This window comes from Medicago sativa, chromosome 7 (assembly GCF_051527215.1).
Source record: "Medicago sativa cultivar Bolivia chromosome 7, Bolivia_mono, whole genome shotgun sequence".
Taxonomy (NCBI): Eukaryota; Viridiplantae; Streptophyta; class Magnoliopsida; order Fabales; family Fabaceae; genus Medicago; species Medicago sativa.
Window position 1 is genome coordinate 24,876,854 of NC_140755.1, and position 22,252 is coordinate 24,899,105.

The following is a 22,252-nucleotide window of genomic DNA, read 5'->3' on the forward strand; positions in this document are numbered from 1 at the left end:
TAAATTTTTAAATAAATTTGTACACAGATTTTTAAAAATAAAAATATTTTCCAGATTTTTTTGATGAGAAAATTTAAAAAAATTCTTTTTCGAAAAAACTCTGTTTTAAATTTCAAAAAATATATATTTCTAAATTTTTGAAAATAATTTGAAAAATAAATACCAACTTTTTCTAGATTTTTAACTTTTTCCAGATTTTTTTTTATTTTTGGGATTTTATTTGTTAAATTTTCTAGACTTTTTCAATTTTTTTTTTTGAGGGATAGACTTTTTCATTTTACCAGATTTTTTAATTTTTCCAGATTATTTTTTCTTAAATTTTCTATATTTTTTCCTTACTTTTTCAGTTTACCAGATTTTTTTTTAATTTTATTAATTTTTCATAATTGTTTTCATTTTTTTAAATATTTTAATCATTTTTTTCATTTTAATTATTTTAAATTTTTATTAATTTTTCCAGAATTTTTTAAATTTTTTATGATTTTTTTAAAAAAATACAAATGCCACATGTACCCTTTAAAAAAAAGAAAAAATAAAAAAATATACAGTCAGCATGCCACATAATCAGATATGCACAGTGAGCATGCCACATCAGCTCGCCACGTCATCAATTCTGCCCAGTCACATAGGTCAGAGGCTAAAATCAAAGAATCTTATTTTACAAGGTTGGAATCTAAAGAATCTTTTTTACAGGGTTGTAAACCGGAACTCGCTCAAATTACAGGGGTGTAAAGACATATTAACCCTTTATACAAAAAAAATGAATTATTATAAAATAATTTAAATTATGTAGAATTTAATCCTTAAATTTTATTATTAATAATTGTGGTACTAATGATCATTTTAGAAATGTTTCATGTGAGATTTGGACAGCTCTTATCATTGAGCTAACCTCTTAATCTTATTCATTCTATTTTGATAAGACAAAAATATTATACAACACTTTTTTTTAAAGGTACCACACATTTTCGCTTTCATAACAACTTACAAAGCAAACAAAAATTATTAATTAAGAAATCTAATTATATTTGATTTCATGATGAGAAGAATTTTATTTAAGCAATACGACAATTGTATAACGATTTTTTTTATGGATAGTGATTTATATTTGTAATTGAAAATCATGAAGATGCAATTGCATTTTCCAAAATGTCTTCAACGTCGTGTACAATACAAATGTTAAGCCATTTAAGGTAATCCAAATTTGATGGGTTTGACCAAGTATTATATTTTAAATTTGTATGACCAAAGTGATGATAACCACCTATGGTACAAGTGAAATTGAAGAGAACATCCGTCCTAAGGCCATCGAAGCTTCAATGACAACAGTCTTACGGATTAAGAAACTTTTCTTTTGTCACAAAAAAAAAAAAAATATATATATAAAAATGGTACAAATGAAATTGAAGAGAAAATCCGTCCTAAGGCCATCGAAGCTTCAATGACAACAGTCTTACGGATTAAGAAACTTTTCTTTTGACACAAAAAAAAAAAAAATATATATATATATATATATATATATATATATATATATATATATATATATATATATAATACAAGGTAACTTATGCGTATTTTTTGTGGTTACACGGTAACTTATGCGTATGGTATAAAGTCTTTTTCTTGGAAAAGTTATCAAAAATAAATAAAAGAGGTCACTTATTGGAAACGTTTTGAATTGTTGGCCCTGCCAAGTAACTAAGTAAGGACATGGTTCATAGATGAATCTTACTTATTCTTTAGAAAATCTTAATAAAATACTATATTTAGTCTCCACTTTTTAGTATTATATAAAATTTTGTTTTACGTCTCAGTGTTTGAACCCCAAACATCTGACTTATATCATAAAAATGAATTCAAACTACTAAGTTTTTTAAAAAATAATAATCATATATAAAAGTTTCAGAAATGTTACAGAAAGATAATTGGTATATATTGTTATTAAAAAGCATGAAGATGATCCTGCCTTTTCCAAAATGTCCTCATCATCGTATATAAAAGTTCAATGTAAATCTTGAGCCATTTCACTTAACCCAAATTTGTTGGGTTTGACCAAATTTTATATTCTAAATAATAAATCATTACTATTAAAATGCCGAAATAATTCAAACTTGTATGACCAAAGTGATGATAACCTATCTTAGAAGCAAATGAAATTGAAGAGAATCTTTAAAAAAAAAAATGAAATTGAAGAGAAAATCCGTCCTTCTGCCAACGAAGCTTCAATAACAACAGTCTTACTAATTAATAACTATTTTTGTCACACACACACACAAAAAATGGTAACTATGCGTATAATATGAAGTAATTTCTTGGAAAAGTTATCAACAGGTAAAAAAAGAAGTGACTTATTGGACAAGAATTCTTTTGCCTATAAATAGCCAGCTTATGTATCTTTAATTCATATCAACAGTGAAAAGTATTTGGTACGTATTTCATGCCAAATAGTTAGATACACTTTTAAGCATTAATATTTTTTCCTTAAAAAAAAAAAAGCATTAATACTTTTTTTATATTTTTTTTTACAGAAATCATTAGTAAAACATTTATTAACTTTGTAATTTCTTTATGAGCAATGCTATATCTCTAGAAAAATAACATCAAGAATTCTTCAAGAATAAAGAGTAACCAATCACAATGCACTATTTGCCACAATTCAAGGAGGTGTGGCTGAAAAATAGGAAGTGGACAAATAAATCATCCAATTAAAATTTGCCAACTGTGTCTTGAAAAATTCTTGAAGCTATTTTTCTTGAGAAGTAGCATTTTCCTTTCTTTATTGCTTTGTTTCAACAGGATTCGCAAAAACTAATTGAGATGGATCACGAACACTCATTGCAGTGGAAGCCTCCAGGAGCCCCATATACATGCAGTGGTTGTGGAGAATTAGGGTTTGGATCAAGCTACCATTGTGAAAATATCAATTGCAGTTATGTCCTTCATGAAGTATGTGCAAATCCCGATCCTTACGCCTTTCATCCATTTTTCGAGAAAAGCTATTTCGAGTTCCATAGAAAACCACCTGGATATAAAACAAGATATTGTAATGCTTGTGGAAAAGATGTGTTAGGTTTTGTTTATCATTGCTCTAGCACAGACTATGATCTTCATCCATGTTGTTTGAAGCTGCAACATAGTATTTCTGATGATAATGGAAACGTGACGTTGAATTTGTCTAAGGGAGTTCATTCAAAGTGTGCTAAATGTAAGCATAAGCATGTTATGGGAAATGTTCAAGGATGGTCTTATGATGATGGAAATTCTTGCTATCATGTGGCTTGTTTCAAGGATTTGATTCTTCAGAATTGGAGGAGGGGTTATTTTTCTGAAGGAGATAGGGAAGCTCAACTTGTTCTCACACAGTCAAGGAGAGCAAGTACTATGAGCAAGTACACAAAGATAGCGGTTGTGATCTTCAAGCTACTATTTTCAGCTATTTTTGGAAACCCTATATCTGCTGTTTGTACTCTCGTGGAAGCTCTTGCTTCAAATTAATCGACCGGCAACTTCTACAACATAATTTGGCTTGTTTTTCATTTTTTTTCCTTCACTGTTGGGGGGTTTGAGTTTGATGTTTGTTAATGAAGCTTATGAGTGAATAGTGTATTATGAGTGTGTATAATATGAACCTCAATTATAATGAACCTCTTAAAACTAAATGTGGACCTTTAGTTTTAGTTATTAATTGTATTGATTGATGTGTAGAAATTAATATCTTATAATTGTCCATTAAAAAAATATTGTATATTACTCCCTCCGGTCTCAAATATAAGAAAAGATTCCTTTTTTAGATTCATTAAATAATTAATGTATCTGCTTTACAATGTAGACCAGATACATTAACTACTCAATGAACCTAAAAAAGGAATATTTTCTTATATTTGAGACCGGAGGGAGTATGATTGAGTGATTGAGTTCAAATATCGTATATTATTAAATAGGATGGATTTGTAAAAATAATATATAAATATTTTGTGAAATTTGATTTCCAATTAATTTTATTAATAGAAAATATATAAATGAACAAAAAAAAAAAAATAGTCACAAGAAATACTTAAGGGCACATGGCATTTACCATGGGCATCTTGCATGCGCCTTGGGCATTGCTCATTCACCTTGGGCATTTGATATGGAACAAACAGGCGCCCTTGAAGGTGTCAATTTTTGCTTGGTGACTTTTGCGGGATAGGTTTCCCACTAAGTCAAACCTATTGCATTGTGGTATTATTTCTGCAAATTTTTCTGTTTGTATGACAGGTTGCGGACACTTGGAAATGGCACACCATTTTATTTTTTTCTTGCAGCATGTATGGTTCTCTGTGGCATGGTGTGCGATCTTGGATTGGCATATTAGGAGCGAATACTTATAGTATTTCAGACCATCTCAGTCAGTTCATATATTATGTTGGTGGTATGAAAGCTCGTCGCTCATTTCTTTAGCTTGTATGGCTACTCTCGGGTTGGATTATTTGCAATGAACGTAATTGTAGGTTATTTAAAAATAAATAAAATTATATCCCTCAGTTATTGGATAAAGTAAAATATCTTTCGTTGTGGTCGCTAAAAGCCAATGGAGTCAATTTTGTTTTTGGTCAAACCTGTTTATGTGTTTGGGTATTGGCTAATCACCTTGCTTGACTTTGTTGACAGCTTGTAAATTCTTGAAGGTCTCTTTGGTACACCTTGTGCCAAGGAATTTTCTTGTCTGTGTTAATATCTTCAATTTTTGCTTGTTAAAAAAATCTCTTATACAATACTACTAAATAATTGCTAGTATCTTTCAAAAAAATTGCTAGTATCTTATTTTCTTTCCATTATCTATCTTTCATCAATAAAAAAAATGTAAAGAAAGTAGAGGCTAAGTTGTATCTATTTATATTTCTGGGGAAATAAAAGTGAATTACATATTTCTCAAAAGACTAAATTAGGTCTTACAATTTTCAGGGCCGTTCCTAGAGTTTTGGGGGCTTAGGCATAATATGAGAAAAGACCTCCTTACATTATACATCATAATTTTTTTTAGCTCATTATTGTGTTTTTATAAGCTCTTTATTTCGTTGTTTTTTCTTCGCTTTTCCCTCGTAATGAGTGGCCTACTAATAAAGAGTGGCCAACTAGTTAACGTGAGAAACTATTCATATAGTAACGAGTGGCCTAGTGGCGGATGGTTGTGTTTGATAATCACATGGACATGGGTTTAACACCCAGGATACTATTTTGCAGTTTTAATTTTTTTTTTTTGGGGTCTAATTTATTATGGATTTGAGGTGGTCTTTCTACCTCCAAATATTTACAAATATAAACACAATACAATTTTTTTTGTCTTATTTTTCTTAGAACACTTCTTCTAATTTTTGGCTCATACTTGTCGTATAAAATTGCAAAGCTCTAACAACAAATATCACCAATATTTTTAATATTAATGTGACACATTATTGGGAACAAAGTGCTCAAAAAAATACAACAAATTTCATCGATAATAAATTTTTTGGCACATTATTAAGAAAAAACAATTTTTTTATAGGGAGGGTCTATTAAGAAATCTTTGTGCTATATGGGGGTATATATAGCAAATTTTACCAAGAGGGCCAAAATCATTAACAGTCTTCGGGCCAGCACTTCATCCTGTTAATGTTTAGGGCCTTTCAGTGAAATTTGTTATATCAACCCCCATAAATCAAATATTTCTATATGCACCCTCGTAATAAAATAAAAATTTGGGCCCCTTACCAGCAAGGGCCCTAGGCCGTCGCACCCCCCCGCCTATGCCTAGGGTCGGCCCTGACAATTTTTCTCAAAAACTAAAAGGAGTCTTCGTTTTTTTAAACTTGTCAAAGAAAATATTTGTTTAGGTTAATAGCATTTAGTCATCTTATAAATAAAATAAAATGACGTTTAGGCTAATATTGATAGATTCAAGCATATGATAATATATAATAATCTAATTAATAAAAATAATAATCTAGTTGATGCTCGAAAAATTAACGTTTTGGAATGTTTTTTTTTCCTTATCCAAGCTTAAAAAAACAAGATATGATGTAAAAATCTGTTTAGAAAAATAAAAATTTGAAACAAAAAACAGTAAATAAAATAGAAGAATAAAATTTGTCTAAACAATTGAAATGTGGAAATAAAATATCTCATTAAATTTTGTGATTGGAAAGATAAAAGCACATTACTTGAATATGGGATAAAGTTGCAAATAACAAAAGTTTTATGTAAAAATTCTTTCCATTTTTAATTTAGTTAATAAAGTACACACTACTCAATTTGATTGGTGGATATCATGAGGGGTAAATTACCCCCAAATCGTGAGGGGGTAACGTAGGCCTCACCGTTCTTTTAAGGTATAATTTTTAATGTTTTCATATCGAGACATGTAATTATATTTCTTCCTTAAACCAAGTAATTAATAGGTATTTTTGAAGTATAATATTGAAAAATCATGTAATTCGATAGAACAAGACACCTCATGAAGATATGGAAGACATGGAATGGATATTCAAGAGGCGTCTATAGACATTACTAAATGGAGAAATTTTATCCCAAGCCCGAAGACCAATTTGGAGAAAGAAAACACTAAAAAAGATGAAGAAAAAGGCAAAACTATCATTGAAGGATGAATCCACAAGTGAGGTGCATTCCCATGCACATGAGATAGAGCAAAAACAACTATCTATTTTGCTCTCACGCGTGAGGTGCGTAGCCCCACGCGCAAGGTCCTTGCAGTTTTGTCAAAATACAAACGCGGGTTGGAGGAAAAAGACTAGGTTTTTAACCGAAACCCATGTGTAAGTATGTCTATAAATACAACAACTTTTAATCATAATTTCTACTTTAGAACTTAGCGATTCAAGAGGAAGGAAATCACTATGAGCATCAAGATGAATCTTTCTCCTCAACTTTTCTTCGTAGAGTATGTTTTATTTCTTTTGTAACTTGACTTTGGTTACCATGAGTAACTAAACATCCTTTGATTAGGTTTCTAAAATGAACCTCTAGTTGTTTATTAGAATTTATTAATGCAAAACTTTTATTTAGTTATGATTTGTGATCTATTTAATTTTTATTTGCATCGGTCTTAATGTCTTCATAACCCTAGGGAGTGTGACATACATAGGAAGAGTGATTGAACTTAGAAATAGCTTATAGAATTTTATCTAACTTATATCCGGAATCGTTGCATATGAATTTTATCCTCTTCCTATGGTAAGAGAAGGTTAGACTTATCTATTTAATCAATCAGGGACAAGCAAAAATACGTGGTAAAATTCTATATTCATAAGTAAAAGTGGTTCCTTTATATGACAATTTAGATATATTTACTATGCTTGATTGAAAATTATGATGACAGAGCATCATATGAAATTGTTGGCTATGTTTTTAGTACTTTTCTTTGCATTTGAAGACAAATAAGTTTAGAGATATAGGAGTTGTCAATGATCTGAGAAACATATTGTATTGTTTTAACTCGAGTAATTGTAGTTCACTTTTATCCTAGATCATGCAACTCCATAGGTGTTTTGAGTGTTTTGTAGTGAGAAATCATGTAAATCGACAAATCAACACATCACATTAAGGGTCAAGGATAAGAATATTGAAGTCAACCGTTCTTAGAAGTTTTTTTTAAGACAATAAAAATTTAAGATAATTCATTTCAAATTCCTTGGAGTTTCCAGACTGAAGAACGATTGAAAAACGCAAGAATTCGCAATTCGGGGGCTGCCCCAGGTGCCATTACAGCATGGCCATGCGCCATTATCTCACGAGGCAGTGTTTCTAATGCCTCATGCACCATCTGCGCCCAGCTGCGGGCATAAATTTCCTGCAACTTGTTTTCCAAGCTGGATCGGTGTAAAAATCCCAATTTTCTTATCCTAAAAAGACCAATTTTATTCTCCTAAACCCTAGTTAATTATTTTCTATAAATAGAGACCCTTGCACACATTATTATTCATTCAGAACACTGACGGTTCAAGGCAAGGGTCAAGCATAAAAGTTTCAAGGCAGAATTTCTTCCTTCTCTTGTTCTCTCTCGGATATGTTTTTATATTGGTTTGTTATGATGTATGTTGCCATTAGCAACTAAACACTTGCGAGTTATTACATGCGTGGTGAAGGTTCAGACACTTTGCTAATTGACTTCGACATAGGCAAAACTGAGTGGGCAATTCAGAGACGTATCCGAGAAGCAAGAGAAGCAACAACTATTCCACTACCAAGTTTAAGTGGTTTCTCATCAGACGAAGAGGATCAAGTCATGGAACAAATGACACTACGAGACTATGGAAGACTCGACAACCTTGATGAAGTAGCTTAGGGGATTCAACCAGCAAATTATGTCTTCTTTGACATCAAAAACTCAGTTCTCACTGCTTTGAAAAAGAAACAATACTCAGGTAAGGATGATGAAAACTGTAATATTCATTTAACTGACTTTTTAGATGCTTGCAACCCTATTAATCCAAATGGAGATCGGAGTCATACAAATGATTTAGTTGTTTGGATACTCTTTTAAGGGACATGAGATTGATTGAATGCACTTTCAAGTAGAAGTATCCCTAAATATAATAGAGTCATTCCTAAATAATAGGGTCATTTCTAAATAATAGTGGTGAAGGTTCAGACACTTTGATATTTGACTTCGACATAGACAAAACTGAGAGGGAAATTCAGAGACGTATCCGAGAAGCAAGAGAAGCAGCAACCGTTCCACTACCAAGTTTAAGTGGTTTCTCATCAGACGAAGAGCATCAAGTCATGGAACAAATGACACTAGGAGACTATGGAAGACTCGACAACCTTGATGAAGTAGCTTAGGGGTTTCAGCCAGCAAAATCTGTCTTCTTTGACATCAAAAACTCAGTTCTCACTGCTTTGAAAGAGAAACAATACTCAGGTAAGGATGATGAAGACTGTAATATTCATCTAACTGACTTTTTAGAAGCTTGCAACCCTATTAATCCAAATGGAGTATCGGAGTCAAACAAAGGACTTAGTTGTTTGGATACTCTTTTAAGGGACGTGAGATTGATTGAATGCACTTTCAAGTGGAAGTATCCCTAAATATAATAGTTATTCCAAAAAAATTGAGTTTTTTTTTTGCTGGGTAGTTAGAGTTTGAACCCTGGACCTTTCATATATTATGCATTGTCCCTACCAACTGAGTTAAGCTCACGAAGACAATTGAGTTATTAACATTTCCCTTATATCTTTGATTCATAAAATTTATCTTTTGATTCATAAAATTTATCTTAAATTTATTACTTAAGAAAATAACTATATGACCACCCGTTAATTGTTCAATGTACCATAAAATACTTTATAGAAAATAGCAATATATAATGTAAGTCAAAATATATACACCTCTTCGGTTTTAAATATAAACAAAAAGTCAAATGCATTTACATCAAATTTGGACTAAATATACATTTGAATTTTGACTTATTTAAGACCAGAATGACTATGTTTATACACATTCCGATCACTATTAAAAGCAAAAATTTACATTTTGGATTTATTCAATTAATGATATACATGATCTTTATTATAGACCACATACATCATTTAATGAATGAATCTAAAATGTTGGTTTTTCTTATATAATAGTGACCATAAGGCGGTATATGCATGTGTGATATACTCCATTCGGTCACATTTAAAACAACTTTTTAGATACATCCTATAATTAATGTATCTAACCCATAAATGTGACCGAATACATTAATTATTCGATGATCTAAAAAGTCATTTTTTGCTTATAAATGTAATCGGAGGGAATGTGGATATTGTAAGATTAGATATCTATTAAGTTTGACCGAAAATAAAAGAGAGAATTTTTTTTGAAAAAAAATAAAAATAGATGTGTATCTCTAATGCAACAGATGAAAATAAAAGACCCCTCGAGTCAATCCAAAAATCTCCACATTTTTCATCAAATTAACATGAAGAAATTTGCACATTACTAACACAGCACCGTTTTTCCAATCAAAGAAAACACTTCACATTTCTTCTTAGCTTTGAAACCTCCACCCTCCCTTATTTACTCTTGCAATTGCATCATCTTCCATTACAGTTACCTACAACAACTATTTCTTCTCCTTCTCTTCTATCACACCTTTCATGCAAACCCAAAATCCAGCAAAATTATCTCCTTTTTCTTTCCTTTGAAAATATACGTAGTGAGAAAGAGATATATACCCTGATCAATTATTTATCCTTTTATTATATAATTCGTTTTCTTACTCCTTTCTCCACAGAACACAAACTTTCGTGAAAAACAAAAGTGTAAGTAAAAGATAAAGTTATACATGAGAGTTAGCAAACATGGTTCATGTTCTTTTTTTTGTTTGTTTGTTTCTCTTTTCGTTTTTGTTTGTTTCTATTGTGTCCACTTTTACACTGTAAATATTAAATACTGGCCTTTTATCTTCCGTTTTTAATATCATACATTGTATTATGTATTTCAGTTAGTATCTGCTTTATTATCAATTTTAGTGCTTCTGTATCTAATAATCTTCTGTGTGTCTTTTGATATCTAGCTTCCAGTTCAATAATTTCCCATAATTTGTCGATCAATCCAAGCAAATCATCGGTCGATCAGTGATGGCTTCCTCGAACAAACATTGGCCTAGCATGTTCAAGAAGTCTACCAATGCGTCCAACCAACGGAATTCTCAAGGCCTCAACTCTTCTCTCTTAACTGGTTTTGAAACAACTCCCTCTACTTATTATTATTATTATTTAGTCAAACTCAATCGTATGTGTTAGATCTAATCAAAATCTGTATGTGTGTAAGAAAGAACCAAATCAATGTCTATAAACTCAAAATTTCAATCAAAATAACTTAAATTGATGTGGTTTTTTCAATGTCGGGGGTCATATAAACAAATCACAAGTATTATAGTTTCGAGTTTATGTCCCCAACATGGAAAAAAAAAACCTAAACGAATCGATTTAAAATTTGAAACTTTAGATTTTTAGTGCTAAAATTTGATCTATACTCGTTTGGGTGTCGATTTTATGTTATTTAAAATTCATCACTTGAGATCCGATCGAGCAATTATATTTTAATATAATTGATTTTATTTTTTACAATATTTGCAGCGTTTTATTAAAGAAAAAAAATTGTGTTTAAATATATTTTTGATAATTATATACATAAGTTTTTCTATTGTAGTTTATGTCATTGTTTTATTGTATACACTACGGATTATAAACCAAGGCAAACAGATGAAGATAATTTATCCAATTGTTTTAAAGAAATATTATAATACTCCATATAGTTCATATTGTAGTTTACAAATTTTTCAGTTTAGATATATAAACTACAAAAGAAAATTATGATAGTTCATGTTGTCATTGTTTTAATAATTATCTGATTGTTTTATCTGATTTTTAATAAATTTTTCTATTGTAGTTTTTGTCATTGTTTTATAGAAATATCATAATACTCGGTAGTTCATACAATATAATGAACATTTTTAGTAAATTTTAGAATTTGTAAACTTAGCATGTTTGATTGGCTTTTAACAAATATTGTTTAGGTGGAGATGGTGAAGAGAGAACTCCAGAACCAAAGCCAAGATGGAACCCAAAACCACAACAAATTCGCATTCTCGAAGCCATTTTCAACACAGGGATGGTGAACCCACCAAGGGAGGAAATTACGAAGATACGTGAACAATTACAAGAGTTTGGTCAAGTTGGTGATGCCAATGTCTTTTACTGGTTTCAAAACCGCAAGTCTCGAAGCAAACAAAAGAAGAGATTCATCCACAACAAGAAACGAGAAACACAACAAAACTCTGGTCATCAAACACTCACATCACCACCCAACTCATCATCGTCATCTTCTTCTGGTCATCAAAAAGCCTCTCCCGATGAAATTGTAATTTCTAACAATATCGGATTCTCCAATGCTAATGATGGGATTGTGGTGTTTTCTAATTCCCCCGCAGTCTCGGTGAACCAAAACCAAGTTGATGCTTATTTTCACACCCCGACTGAAACCAATTTACAACCACCCACACCCCCATTTTTCTCTTTCCCTAATGAAGAAGTAGTGCCTAATGCCATGACAACACCACATAGGTTTAATCACTTATCTGGTTTCATGAACTATGGAAGTGTTAATGGAAGCTCCTCTATGGTTCAACCCTTACCTCAACAGAATGTTGATGTACCTCTAGTTAATCACGAGATCATCATGAACTATGGAAGTAAAAATGGAATCTCCTCAATCGATGACCGATATGATCAAGAGAAGAGTCAAGAGGAAGCAATGAATATGATTCACATGTACCAGCAAGACCCACAACTTAATTTTGGTGTTGCTACAACATCAAGTAATGATGATGAGTCAGTTGATCTTGCTCCTCTTCCTCCGACTACCATTGGTGCACCTGTTGCTGTTCCATTCCCCATTATTGATCATCAACGTCAAGGTAATCAATATCAAGTTTTACAAAACTAATGATTGAATTCGAGTCGTTAATAGTTCTAATTAAAGATGAACTGTTTAAAACAAACTTAATGTGAATTTTAGTTGGAACAATTTTTTCTATTAGACTTTACTTACCTTCTGATTAAGCCAAACGCAAAATTACCAAGCCGCTTTTTGAGAACCAGACGGATAAAACAACAAAAATATATCAATTTCTACATATATTGCTCCCTTAAAAATTACAAATATATATGCACCCAAAATTTAAAGTTCCGGGTATGATTTCGTTTTATTATATTCCACGGACGTGTGCAATGCGCAAGACTTCATTTAGTTAAAGTCTGTGTTTCCAAGTTGCATGTGAGAGATGAATTTTCTTTTGTGTGTTTGTCAGGATTTGGCGTGGAAGATGGAGCGGAAAAATGTACTGTGATTACTAAGGACGCCTCATTCATGGTTGATGTGGGGCCCTTTAACGTTCGTGCATCCTTTGGAGATCGAGCAGTTCTCTTTGACTCCTCTGGTACTCCAGTTCTAACCGATGAATGGGGTGTTACCCTTGATTCGCTCCACCATGGTGCTACTTATTACCTGGTGCGTATTTTTCCTTATAACATTTGCTTTGTTTATTAATTTCTTTCACCAGTGTATATGATTATAAGGGAAGCCTTGACGCACCGGTAAAATTATTGTCATGTGACTAAAAAGTCACGGGTTAAATTTCGGAAAGGTTATATGACTATTTATTTAATTGGTTTTTTTATAAGCAAACTGTTATTGATTGATAGAGAGAACTAAAACAAGACGTGCAAAGCAGGTCAACAACCAACATACAATTAATATTGAACACTTTACATGCCACTACACTAACAAGAGAGATACACAATAAGTAAAACAGTTTGACGATTTTGGATCAAAGAAGTGTGTTAAAAAGTAGGAAATTCTTAACCACATCACTGCTCCAATAAGTAAATATGTTTTTTACAGAATTTTTTCCCTCTTATTCCATTGCAAGCATTGTTATAAATTACATATAGTATAATTGTGATAATTTTTTAGTGAACAAACTCTATGTTGAAAGTGTACCAAAATTAAATTAATATATGTATGCTATGCCTCCTTATACATACCTAGCTACCGACTATGGGAAAGTCATTGTTCACACATAACACATGGATTGGGGGGATTTCTTGTTGAAACACAGTACAAAAAGGATAGAAGAATCATTATTGAATGATGAGCAGCAGGAACACAATGCCTCTCAATTACTTGTGCCACAGGCTAACACTACACCTTAGTTACTTGCACTGCAAGTTACATGAGCTGGCACTAGTTCAGAGTTGGTTACCAGAAATAACTAACTTCCTAGTTTATAGGGATGATAGGGTACAATGTAATAGGGTTGATACACAGTAGCATAGTATGTGCCTACAATAACAACCTATATAAGAGATCATTGTAACAAACTCTTATTCAATGAAAAAGTTCTCATTTCACTCTGATTTTCTTCTCTAGTTTTCTCTTTTCTTCAATGTTCTTGGTTACTCAACATGGTATCTAGAGCCTTTTGATTCGTCTTCCGCAAGTTTTCTCAAGCTCCATCAATGGCGCCTCGTAACAACGATGTTCTCACTGATCAATCTAGTCCTTTCTTCGTTCATCCTAGTGATGGACCTTCATCTGTCACTGTTTCTCCGGTTTTGGACGGTTTAAACTATCATTCCTGGGCTCGATCAATGCGAAGAGCGTTAGGAGGCAAAATGAAGTTTGAATTCGTTGACGGTACAATTGAACCTATCACTGATGATTTTGATCCTCTGTTTCGACCTTGGAATCGTTGCAACAACTTAGTGCATTCCTGGATTGTAAATTCTGTATCTCCTTCAATTGCACAATCCATAATTTTCATGGAAAATGCATGTGATGTTTGGAACGATCTGAAAGAACGATTCTCTCAAGGAGATTTGGTAAGAATTTCTGAACTTATGCAAGAAATCTATGCTTTGCAACAAGAATCCAAGTCTGTAACTGCTTTTTACTCTGAGTTGAAGATTTTGTGGGAGGAGCTTGAGATATATATGCCTGTACCAAATTGTGTGTGCAGAGTACGTTGTTCTTGTGAATTCATGCGCAATGCTAGACAAAATCATAATCTGCTTTATGCAATTAGATTTCTCACTGGTTTGAATGAGAACTTTGCTATGGTTAAGTCTCAAATTTTGTTAATGGATCCATTACCTTCCATGAACAAAATCTTTTCCATGGTTTTGCAACATGAAAGACAAGGAAATTTTGCTTCACCTAGTGAAGATTCAGTTTTGATTAACTATGCTGATTCCAGAAAGTACAAGGGAGACTCTTCTGGAAAATCACAATCTCAAGGAACCAATTCTAAACATGGTGTACGTGTGTGTACTTTCTGTGGTAGAAAGAATCACACTGTGGAAACTTGTTGGCAGAAACATGGAGTTCCACCTCACCTTCAAAAGACTTTTGGTTCTTCATCTGCTAATCATATTGCAAAGGAGGATGTTACTAATGATGAGAAGTCTTCATCATGTGGTGATAGCAAAACTACTGCTCCAGCTATTACACATGAGCAATATGAGAAGTTAATATCTTTACTTCAGAATTCATCTCTTAACCAAGGTTCAAAAACTGCACATGCTTCTAATCAGGTTTCTTCTTCCATGTCTCTTGGTCATTCACCAACTGACAGGCAAGGTACTAGTTTCTGTTCTTCTTTAACTTGTCACAATTTTACTCTAAGTTCTTGGATCATTGATTCAGGAGCTAGTGATCACATTTGTGGAAATCTAAAATGGTTTCATTCTTACAATGAAATCATTCCTACTAACATAAAACTACCTAATGGTCATTTAACTATGGCAAATCAATCTGGAACCATTAAATTTTCTGATGATTTTATCATTCATGATGTTCTCTATGTCCCTGAATTTCACTTTAATCTCATTTCTGTGTCCAAATTAACAAATTTCTTAAATTGTATTGTGAGTTTTAATGGTTTCCAGTGTTTTATTCAGGACAAGAAAACCAAGAAGATGATTGGTTCTGGTGATAAAAGGGAGGAGTTATACTACTTGAATCTTTCAAATAAGCTGACTTGTTCAGCAAGCAAGATTGTTCCCAACTTTGCTCCTTTACCAGATAGTGCCCTTTGGCATTTTAGACTAGGTCACCTTTCTTTTTCTAGAATGAAGTCCTTACAGTCTCAGTTTCCTTTTGTCTATGTAGATTCTAAAGCAACTTGTGATGTGTGTCACTTTGCTAAACACAGGAAATTACCATTTCCTGAAAGTTGTAATAAAGCTGAAAAGCCTTTTGAATTGATGCATTTTGACATTTGGGGTCCTATTTCAATTTCTTCTGTTCATAATCATTCCTATTTTCTAACTGTTGTTGATGATTTTAGTAGATTCACTTGGATAACCTTAATGAAATCTAAAGGTGAAACTAGACAACATGTCATAGATTTCATCACCTTAATTGAAAATCAACATGACTGTCATGTTAAAATTGTTAGAAGTGATAATGGTCCTGAATTTAATATGCCTCAGTTTTATGCCTCTAAAGGTATTTTGCATCAAACTAGCTGTGTTGAAACACCCCAACAAAATGCAAGGGTGGAAAGAAAACATCAACACATTTTAAACATCACTAGAGCACTTCTTTTTCAATCCCACTTACCTAAATCTTTTTGGTCATATGCTGCAGTTCATGCAGTCTTCATTATGAATAGGGTGCCTAGCCCCATTTTAAACAATCAAACACCTTATTTTCTATTACACAATCAAAATGCTGATTTGCATCAATTGAAAGTTTTTGGCTCTTTAGCTTATGCATCAACTCTTCAGGCAAACAGAGTCAAACTTGCTTCTAGAGCAAGAAAGTGTATTTTTCTTGGTTATAAAAGTGGTATGAAAGGAGTCATTCTTCTTGACACTCACTCCAAAGAAATTTTTGTTTCTAGAAATGTCACTCACCATGAAAGTATTTTTCCTTATAAAAATAATCCTTCAAATGTCTCATGGGAATATCATACACATCTAGCACAAGATTATGATATTGCTCCTGTTATTGAAACTCCTCCTTCTGAAACTGTGTCAGGCCCTTTCAATTCAAATTCAAATTCCACCAATGAACCACCATCTTCCACTTCCATCACTAACCCTCCTCTTCCTTCATCACCTGTTATACATAAGTCTACCAGAGTCAAGTCTGCCCCCAGCTATTTGAAAGATTACATCTGCAATAACTCTTCCATTTCATCATCAAAATCAGTCAACTCAGGTATTTCTTATCCCATTACTGATTTTCACTCTTTTGATCATCTTTCTTCATCACATAGAGTCTTTTCCATTTCTATTACTCAAAGTACTGAGCCTAAAACCTATAAGGAGGCATGTCAGTCTGAACATTGGTTAAAGGCTATGAATGATGAATTAAAGGCATTGACTGCTAATGGTACCTGGTCCATTGTGGATTTACCACCCAATGTGAAGCCAATTGGCAGTAAATGGGTATATAGAGTGAAACATAAGGCAGATGGCTCTATTGAAAGGTACAAAGCCAGATTGGAAGCTAAGGGTTACAATCAAATTGAGGGACTGGATTTTTTTGATACTTTTTCTCCTGTTGCTAAGCTCACTACAGTTAGAACCCTTCTTGCTATTGCCTCTATTCAAAACTGGCATTTACACCAATTAGATGTTAACAATGCATTTCTTCATGGTGATTTGCAAGAGGATGTATTCATGAGTATACCAGAAGGGGTTTCTAGCTTGCCTGGCAAAGTCTGCAAACTGCAGAAAAGTCTTTATGGTTTGAAACAAGCAAGCAGAAAATGGTATGAAAAATTGACTGCTTTGTTGCTTCATGAAGGTTACTCTCAGTCCACATCTGATTACTCCTTATTCACTCTTCAACATAACACTAATTTTACAGCAATTTTAGTTTATGTTGATGACATCATATTGGCTGGTACTTCTCTGATTGAATTTCAAAGAATCAAGTCCATTCTAGATGCTAAATTCAAGATTAAGGATTTGGGGATCCTCAAATATTTCTTAGGATTGGAAGTTGCTCACTCTAAAGCAGGCATTTCAGTCTCTCAAAGGAAATATTGCTTGGATTTACTTGATTCTTCTGGTCTTTTAGGTTCCAAGCCTGCATCAACACCTTTAGATACTTCCATCAAGTTGCATCAAGACACAAGTGCACCTTTTGAAGATGTGTCTTGCTACAGGAGGCTCATTGGCAGACTGTTATACCTGAACACTACTAGACCTGACATCTCTTTAGCTACACAGCAGCTGAGCCAGTTTCTGAATTCCCCAACAATCACACATTACAAAGCTGCTTGTAGAGTATTAAGATACCTTAAGAACAATCCTGGTCTTGGTCTTTTCTTCCCTAGAAGTTCAGAGAAGCAACTACTGGGCTATGTTGATGTAGACTGGGCAGGGTGTGTGGATTCCAGAAGATCAACAACTGGATTCTGCTTCTTTTTAGGTTCTTCACTCATCTCTTGGAGAGCTAAAAAGCAAGTAACCATTTCCAGATCTTCCTCTGAAGCTGAGTACAGAGCTCTTCACTCATTTCACTCTGATTTTCTTCTCTAGTTTTCTCTTTTCTTCAATGTTCTTGGTTACTCAACATTTCTCATAGTTGGTGCTGCTGCACATGCATCCATTTTTATGGTAAGCGACTATGATCCAACTACTCAATACAATGATCTATTAGACCGTGTTTTTAGACATCGCAATGTAATCATATCACAACTCAAGTGGGTGTCTATATTTTTAGGATTTCACAGTTTTGGTTTGTATATTCATAATGAATAATGAGTGCTTTAGGGCACCCTCAAGATATGTTTTCTAATACCGCTATACGATTATAACATGTCTTTATTCAATGGATACAAAATAACCACGCTTTAGCACCTGGTACAACTGCCCCTGGTGCAACAGCAAGCACCAGTTTGACTTGACTGATCCTACGCCTGCCACGACATTTGCACATTTGGATGCTACTACTATACTACCAAGAGGATTAGCTTCCAAACACAATTTTTTTTTGGCACAATACCTGCATTTTCTTAAATTAGTTTAGTATGAGTAAGCTAAACATCTACATTTTAACGTTAACTTTTTATTTTGTTTTTTCTTTTTCAGGTTTATTAAGGAGGTGAAGCTGGGCAGCTAGAGATGCGGGATTCAGATATATATGGTGTATTTTCTATATTATCATACTCTTCTGTTGTTTATGATTAGGGTTAGTGAAACCGACGATGATGACTCATACCTTGTTGGGTCTAAGTCGTTGAAAGTATGGAAAATTTATTGTGGACCAAGGTATATGTATTTTTCATTTTAACTACAGGGCCTTTATGATGTGGTTCTTGTTCAATAATAATATGACCATATGAACTTATATGCTATGTTTAATTATTTATGTTCTTACCATATGGGTCGTCTTGAGCTTGGTCGGTGGGTTGTTCGTTTTCCTTATGCACTTCTCCTTTGAGAATGTTGTTTTATGAGGTGGTGGCCTTTGTGGGACCTGTTGTGGTTTTGTTCTTTTTTCTTTCCGTTTCTGTTTTGGGTTTTGTACCTTGGTTTTTCTTTATTCGTCTGGTTTCGAGTATTCTTTGTACTTATTGCTCTATCCGTACTTTTCTTTTCAGGTTTATCTACTATATTTTGTCAAAAAAATATGTTCATACTTGTTTGCAATGATATTGAGTTCTTTTAATAATAATACAAAAATTGTGTGGGGAGGGTATAAAGGGGCAACGAAGATTCCTTGGGTTCCATGGTTAGATGTTTGTAAGCCTAAGACTGAAGGAGGGTTGGGTATCAGAGATCAAAGATTGGTTAATCTTGCCCTCTTGGAGAAGTGGTATTGGAGGTTGATCACAAGAGGGAAGGATTTATGGAAAGATATTGTAAGAGCTAGATAATTGAAAGGCTCTCATTGGGATCATTGTGGGGGGATGGCGGGGGTTTGAAGAGGTGTCTCAAACTGGTGGAAGGAGAACTCCTTATTGAGAAAAAGTCATCCTGGATTTACTGATTGGTTCACTGAAGTATACTCATGAAGGTTAGAGATGGTCGATCTACATATTTTTTAAAAGATCCCTAGTTAGGAGCTATTCCTTTGAGTATTCGTTTCCCTAGGCTGTTCCAAGTTTCTATTCAGAAAGAAGCTAAATTGTTTGATATGACCATCAAATAGGGATCTTAATGGGTCTATGATCTTAAGCGGAGGAGAGATCTTTTTGAGTGGGAAATTTTGATTTTGACAGAGCTGCTCTAGGCTTTAGAGAGTCTGGTCTTCTCTGAAGGTGCAGACTTTTGTGTCTAGGGCAATGATTCATCGAGCATTTTTTCAGTGAGATAAGCATATAAATTTCTTCATATGAGAGATAGTGTGGTGTACGGAAGGTACGTAGATATCTTTCAACTTATTGCAAAGGTGTGGGAGTCTTGGTCTCTTCTTGAGGTAAATGTTTTCTCTTCACAGCTACTTTAAGTTATGATTCCGACTCAACAAAATCTCTTTTCAAGGAAAAATATAGTTGATCTTGGTGGTATTTCTTGTGTTTTTTGAAGTGAGATTGTAAAGTCGATTAGTCACCTTTTTGTTGGATGTCCTTTTTTATGTCATGTGTGGTATAATGTGTTTACGTGGTTGGGGTGGGAGTTGGTTTTACCTTCAGATCTAGCGAGTCTTCTTAGTTTTATACATGTTCGATTTAGATGGAGGAAAAAAGGAGAGGTTAGGTTTCTTATTAATCTGACAATCTGTTATGCGGTCTTTGTGGAGATCATGAAATGCTCGCATCTTTTTGGGGAAGGAGATATATGTGCTCCAGTTGGTGGATATGGTTAAATTCACCTCTTGGAAGTGGTTTTTAGGAAAACATTCTGCACACGTATTCCTTCTTTGAGTGGGATCATGAACTTATTCTGTGTTGGCACTGATAATGTCTTGTGGCGGATTTGTCTATGAGTTGGTTGACTGAGGGGCTCTGCTCATAGTCTTTCTCTTGATCGTGTTGGGTGTTCCAGTTAGGAGTTTTGTGTTTCTGTTGTGGCTTTAGTCTTCGCTCTTGTTTTTCTGAGGGAGGATTTCTTGGATTTTGTTATCGCATGACCTAAGTACTTTTTGTAGTCAAATTTGTATATGTGTTTGAACTCTTGTAAGATATTTTTCCTTTTTATATCAAATATATAATATATATTTGCCATTAATATATATATATATATATATATATATATATATATATATATATATTAAAATTTGGATCGACAAAATTGAGTTTGACACTAAAAATGTTTTGTTCGCACAAAATATGACACCAACACCGTGTAGTTATACAAATTTTTACTTTTACATTTTATTTTTTCTCTCAGCTTAGTCATTTTTCTCAAGTGGATATATATTTTCCAGTTCTTGTATCCAAGGGATATAAAACTAGTATATTTTTTTTTTTTTTAACAAATATAGAACTAGTCTTAAAGATAGGTTGATATGGTATTTCATGGCTACTTTAGGACACATGTATTCTCTCTCTTCGTATTTCACTATTCTCACTTTTGTTTTCTGACTTATTTTTCTTAAGCAAAACGCATTGGCAATAAGCGTGAGATCTCAATTTTTTAAGGAAATGAAGAGGATCTGCATTCATTGGTATTATAACCGGAGTCATCTCAACTACTTCCTCCCTCCCATATTATAAGCAAAAATAATAATTTCACAATTTCACATTTATTAAGAAAACTAAAACATAGTACTCCCTCCGTTTCACAATACTTGTCCATTTTGGAGAATTATTTTGTTTCATTTTAGTTGTCCCTTTCAAGTTTCAATGCAACATTAATTATTGGTTTATCAATAATACCCTTACTTATTTATTGTAGAGAGAGAAATAATAGAATGAAATAATAAATGAGTAAGGGTATTATAGAAAAAACACAAAGAATTTCATCAAAAATGACAACATTTATTTGATTCCTTGGTATGTGTAATTTCTTCAAAATGGACAAGTATTGTGAAACGGAGGGAGTAGTTTATAACATAGTTTCTTGTCTTATCCTTGAAATAAATTTTATAGGAAGATGTAAAAACAATTTTCATTGGTTGTTGATTATGGAGAAAATGAAAGGGACAACAAATTAAATGTAGTTTGCATTTAATTTTCTTTTGGAAAAGATAATTTAACTTGATTCATATGTCCGACGCTTTAACTTGTTGGGTTATCCGGATAAGCGACACAGAACGTGGTGACATTAAACATCAACGCTTTGCTCTAATTTTATTTTTATTTTTATTTTTAATTTTAAGAAGCTGAATTAGTCCCTTAAATTGCCAACGCCTGCCCTGGTATTTTACTTCTAGTTCTACTATTATCCAACAACAATTTTCCATTCTCATTTTCATCACACTAGATCATGTTGGAAACAAGGGATTGAACAAGAACCAATATGTTTTCTAACATTTAGTAGCCTTTTAATTAATTTTCTTTAATATATTTTTATGGTTATATTTGAACCAATTTTCAAGACACCGATTAAAAATAACAAATAAGAGAAAGTATTCTGTTTGCATTTTATTACAAACAAAAGAGAGTAAGACCTTAAGCTTATTGCCTAATCAGAGTAAACACAAACAAAATAAATTTAAAGAGGTTAAACTATGTTTTGAGAGCAGAACATATGAGAGCCAAGCACAACATACAACTTATTTTTTCGACAAGACATACAACTTATATTTATTCAAATA

The 22,252-nt window shown here is 32.9% G+C and overlaps 2 protein-coding genes across 2 annotated transcripts; both read left to right on the top strand.

Annotated features, from left to right (window-relative positions):
- The first annotated feature begins 2,567 nt into the window (after nt 1–2,567).
- LOC146905105 (uncharacterized) lies at nt 2,568–3,714 on the top strand. Its single transcript, XM_085730391.1, has one exon. It carries the CDS (start codon nt 2,818–2,820, stop codon nt 3,493–3,495), a length of 678 nt encoding a protein of 225 aa, XP_085586517.1. The 5' UTR covers nt 2,568–2,817; the 3' UTR covers nt 3,496–3,714.
- Nucleotides 3,715–10,547: 6,833 nt separating this feature from the next.
- Nucleotides 10,548–18,930, top strand: LOC146905106 (WUSCHEL-related homeobox 9-like). Its single transcript, XM_085730392.1, has 4 exons — nt 10,548–10,705; nt 11,547–12,446; nt 12,840–13,039; nt 18,640–18,930. The coding sequence occupies exons 1-4, from the start codon at nt 10,606–10,608 to the stop codon at nt 18,646–18,648; spliced, it is 1,209 nt and encodes a 402-aa protein (XP_085586518.1). The 5' UTR covers nt 10,548–10,605; the 3' UTR covers nt 18,649–18,930.
- Nucleotides 18,931–22,252: the final 3,322 nt, after the last annotated feature.

Excerpts from the sequence above, each read along its gene's own strand:
- LOC146905105 (XM_085730391.1), top strand. The coding sequence starts at position 2,818 with ATGGATCACGAACACTCATTGCAGTGGAAGCCTCCAGGAGCCCCATAT.
- LOC146905106 (XM_085730392.1), top strand. The coding sequence starts at position 10,606 with ATGGCTTCCTCGAACAAACATTGGCCTAGCATGTTCAAGAAGTCTACC. Across the intron at positions 10,706-11,546 it reads CAACTCTTCTCTCTTAACTG|GTGGAGATGGTGAAGAGAGA; the intron begins GTTTTGAAACAA and ends AATATTGTTTAG. Across the intron at positions 12,447-12,839 it reads TATTGATCATCAACGTCAAG|GATTTGGCGTGGAAGATGGA; the intron begins GTAATCAATATC and ends TGTGTTTGTCAG.